The sequence below is a fragment of the Panthera uncia genome, unplaced genomic scaffold (assembly GCF_023721935.1).
Source record: "Panthera uncia isolate 11264 unplaced genomic scaffold, Puncia_PCG_1.0 HiC_scaffold_2013, whole genome shotgun sequence".
Classification (NCBI taxonomy): domain Eukaryota; kingdom Metazoa; phylum Chordata; class Mammalia; order Carnivora; family Felidae; genus Panthera; species Panthera uncia.
This window is the reverse complement of record NW_026058705.1, coordinates 12,786-17,134: the sequence shown is the minus strand read 5'-3', so window position 1 is coordinate 17,134 and position 4,349 is coordinate 12,786. Positions and strand designations below refer to the sequence as shown.

The 4,349-nt window shown below is 43.6% G+C and overlaps 1 protein-coding gene across 1 annotated transcript in view; it reads left to right on the top strand.

The window, feature by feature from the left end:
• Window positions 1-236: 236 nt before the first annotated feature.
• Window positions 237-4,349, top strand: part of ACOT4 (acyl-CoA thioesterase 4) — a 5,127-nt gene continuing 1,014 nt past the window's right edge. Inside the window, exons 1-2 of the mRNA XM_049623735.1 lie at window positions 237-711; window positions 1,670-1,872. Of these exons, the coding sequence (XP_049479692.1) occupies window positions 255-711; window positions 1,670-1,872 (660 nt within the window). The 5' untranslated portion in view covers window positions 237-254. The remainder of the gene's footprint in view (window positions 712-1,669; window positions 1,873-4,349) is intronic.

Genomic DNA, 4,349 nt, shown 5'->3' with positions numbered 1-4,349 from the left:
TACGTCTATTTCCACACTCACTGCGCTGGATTGCATAATAATGAACTCTTATTTTGGCAGATACTTCCTTCCAATCAGACACTAGTGGATTTTCACAAACTCTAGCTGACTTCATACAGCGGCTTAGCGTGTCCAAGCGCCCAATCTGAAGGTCGCAAAGTTTCCAATTGCAATTGCTTCCCCGGGAGGTGGAGGGACTCCTGGCCGGACACGTGACCCTGGGGAGACGGCCTTGCTGTTCCGCAGTAATCAGGATGGCGGCTACGGTGACGCTGGAGCCCGCGGGCCGCTGCGCATGGGACGAGCCCGTGCGCATCGCCGTGCGCGGCCTCTCCCCGGGACAGCCCGTCACGCTGCGCACGTCCCTGCGCGACGAGAAGGGCGCGCTCTTCCGGGCCCGCGCGCTGTACCAAGCGGACGCCGACGGCCTCCTGGACCTGGCGCGCGCGCCCGCGCTGGGCGGCAGCTTCACGGGGCTCGAGCCCATGGGGCTGCTCTGGGCCCTGGAGCCCGAGAAGCCTTTTTGGCGGTTTGTGAAGCGGGACGTGCAGACGCCCTTCGCCGTGGAGCTGGAGGTGCTCGAGGGCCACGAGCCCGACATCGGGCGGGTCCTGAGCCGGACGGTGCTGGAGCGCGACTTCCTGCGGCCGGGGGTGCGGCGCGGGCCGGTGCGCGCGGGCCGGGTGCGCGGCACGCTCTTCCTGCCGCCTGGTGAGTGCTAGGCACGAGGGACAGACAGGGTGCCCTGGTGGCCGTGGTTTGCGGTACTGCTTTAGGGAGAATTTAAGTCGTCCCTAAGGACAGAGAAGCTGATGATTGCTAAGCCAGTGCACAAACCGGGGTGTGTATTTTGAGATGTTGGGCTCTGTGTTACGCGTTTTGCTGGCATTATGTCTTTTAATCTCTTTTAATCTCCGTAATATCTCAATGAGGTGGGTATTGTTCCGAAGGTAAAGATAAATAAATAAATGGGTAGGCATGTTGTCCACCTTGCTATTAAAAACTACTCTGTAGATCTCATCAGCCCGACTGGTCTTAGGGAAAATGATAACGATCAAGGAAGGATTGCCATGTCATCCTTCTCTAGTGTCCTGGGTGCATTAGGCGTTTTCCCCACTTCTTCATGCCCCTCGGTGCCACAGGTCACACTTAAGACTCCCCTGCCTTTCTCACCTGAAGTCATCTCTGGGTATTTATTTTTCTTTCCTCTCTCTAGATAGACATCTGAAATATCAGTACACACACACACACAAAAGCCAAGGGTCGATGCAACCCAACATAAAGCTTTATTTCGAGATTCTTAATTTTATGTCCCATCCCCTAACAGGACACTGTGAATCAACACTATCTGAAACATGAAATTCCTCCTTCCATGCTGCAATCATTAATGACAGACTTTGTTACTCTCCCTGACAACCAAAAATTCTTAGAATCTTGTAGATAATTTATAGAATCATATGGAGGATAAACTCATCACTGAGAAGGGAGATTTTCCTTTGTAGATTTTCCTCTTTCCAAGGTACTTGTATTCCATTTCAGTAGTAACTTGGGGAGCAGATTTTTGCCTTTGATTCATAGGAACCCACTAAGTAGTTTAGAAAGATCTCTAAAAGGAAAACAAATTCATTAAATGCATAATGCCTTTCCTTTCTATTATTCTATTCTCTAGGACCTGGACCTTTCCCAGGGATCATTGACATCTTTGGAATTGGAGGGGGCCTGTTGGAATACAGAGCCAGCCTTCTGGCTGGTCATGGCTTTGCCACGTTGGCGTTAGCTTATTATAATTTTGAAGATCTTCCCAAGGAATTGGATAGCATAGACCTGACCTACTTTGAAGAAGCCGTGTGCTACATGCTTCAACACTCTCAGGTTCTCCTAATGTCCTTTATTGTATCATTCTTTCCAGAAATACATCCAGAGATGGTGTCACTTTGCACTCACCTGTACCAGGTGCCCTGATGCTGCTCTAGTCTTCCTTCACAGAGATTTCTTTTAGAGACTTCCTTGGCTTTAGGTGCCTATTTACACTTTCTCTGTCAGATGGCTTAGTAATGCAGAATTAATCATAAAATCCATGTGAGATTTTATTTAAAGGAATTATTCAGGGACATTAAAATTCCTCTTGTTATGCAAATGGGGTTTCTAATTTGTTAGTTTTGCATGCTTTTTTCAATTAAGTTTCTTGTAATGTTTATTTATTTATTTTGAGAAAGAGAGCAAGCAGGGGAGGGACAGAGAGAGGGGGAGAAAGATAATCGCAAGCAGGCTCCCTGTTGTTAGCGCAGAGCCCAACGTGTGGCTCCAACTCACAAATCGTGAGATCGTGACCTGAGCCAAGATCAAGAGTTGGATGCTCAACTGGCTGAGCCATCCAGGAGCCCCTTTAATTAAGTTTTTTAATTTTAATTCCAGTATAGTTAACATACAGTGTTATATTATTTTCAGGTGTGCAGTATAGTGATTCAACAGCCCATCACAACTGCAGCCTTAATCCCCAGCGCCTATTTAACCCCACCCACCTTCCCCTCTGGTAACCATCAGTTTGTTCTTTGTAGTTAAGAGTCTGTTGATTTCCCTCCCTCTCTTTTTCCCTTTGCTCATTTTGATTTTTAAATTCCACATATGAGTGAAATTCTATGGTATTTGTCATTCTCTGACTGACTTATTTCACTTAGCATTATACTCTCTAGTTCTATCCATGGGGTTACAAATGGCAAGATTTCATTCTTTTTTATGGCTCAATTATATCTATCTATCTACACGCACACACGCGCGCGTGCGCGCGTGCACACACACACACACACACACACACACCACATTTTTATCCATTCATCTATCATGCGTACTTGGGCGGATTCCTAATTTGGCTATTGTAAACAATGCTGCAGTAAACATAGGGGTGCATGTATCCCTTTGAATTCATGTTTTTGCATTTTTTGGGTAAATACCCAGTAGTGCAAATACTGGATTGTAGGATAGTTCTATTTTTAACTTTTTGAGGAACCTCCATACTGTTTTCCACAGTAGGTGCACCAGTTTGCATTCCCGTATATGTGTGTTCCTTTTTCTCCACATCCATGCCAACACTTGTTTCTTGTGTTACTGATTTTAGCCATTCTAACAGGTGTGGGGTGATATCTCATTATAGTTTTGATTTGCATTTCCCTGATGATGAGTGATGTTGAGCATGTTTTCATATGTGTGTTGGCTTATATGTCTTCCTCTTCTTTTTTTTTTTTTTTTTTGGTGTGTATGTCTTCTCTGAAAAAATGCCTATTCATGTCTTCTGCCCATTTTTCTTTCTTTCTTTCTTTCTTTCTTTCTTTCTTTCTTTCTTTCTTTCTTTTTCTTCTTCTTCTTCCTTCCTTCCTTCCTTCCTTTCTTAACTGTTTTTAAGTAGGCTCCATGCCCAGTGTGGGTCTTGAACTCAGGACCCTGAGATTAAGAGTCATATGCTCTACTGACTGAACTGGCTAGGTGCCCCTGCCCATCTGTTAATTTGATTATTTGTTTTTTGCATGTTGGGTTTTATACATTCTTTCTATATTTTAGATACTACCCTTTATAAGATATGTAATTTGCAAATATCTTCTCCCATCCCTTAGGTTACCTTTTAGTTTTGTTGTTTGTTTCCTTCACTGGAATCTTTTTATTTTGATTTTTTAATCTTTAACTTACTATGTGTGTTCCCAAATTTTGACCAGAACTTGCTCACGCATTTCAGAAGCTAAGAACTACTTAATTTGATTCTGAAGTCTTACTTTGTTTCTATAGAGTTAATTATTTGGTAGTGTATTTAGATGGGGTTTGATGAATCTTTCGCTTAATAGAACAGAACTTGATTCCACACAGTTAGATACCTAGGCCCATTGAGACTTGATTGTGCCTACCTGAATGTGGACCTGAATTTCATAGGCTCCATGATTGGCCATTCTCTAGTGGATGATTCTCTGGAACATTTGTAAATGATTCCCAGACTTGCCAGTGAGGTTAATCTTTGATTGCCATGAAAAACAAAGAAAAAAAAAAAAGGATTTGTTTGCCATGTGTTCAGCCAGATATGTTTAATATGGGAAAGAGGTTGAGGTTGAAGTTGAGCTAAAGTTGATACTCTTGTGGCCAATTCACAAATTAAAGGTAGCAGCATCTCTAGTTACATTCCATTTTCTTTTAATAGGTAATACCTTTATTTATTTATTTTTTGAAACTAATCTCTATGCCCAGTGTGGGGCTTGAACACAGGACCCTAAGATCAAGAGTCGTGTGCTCTACCCACTGACCCAGCCAGATGCCCATTTTCTTTCTTTCTTTCTTTCTTTCTTTCTTTCTTTCTTTCTTTCTTTCTT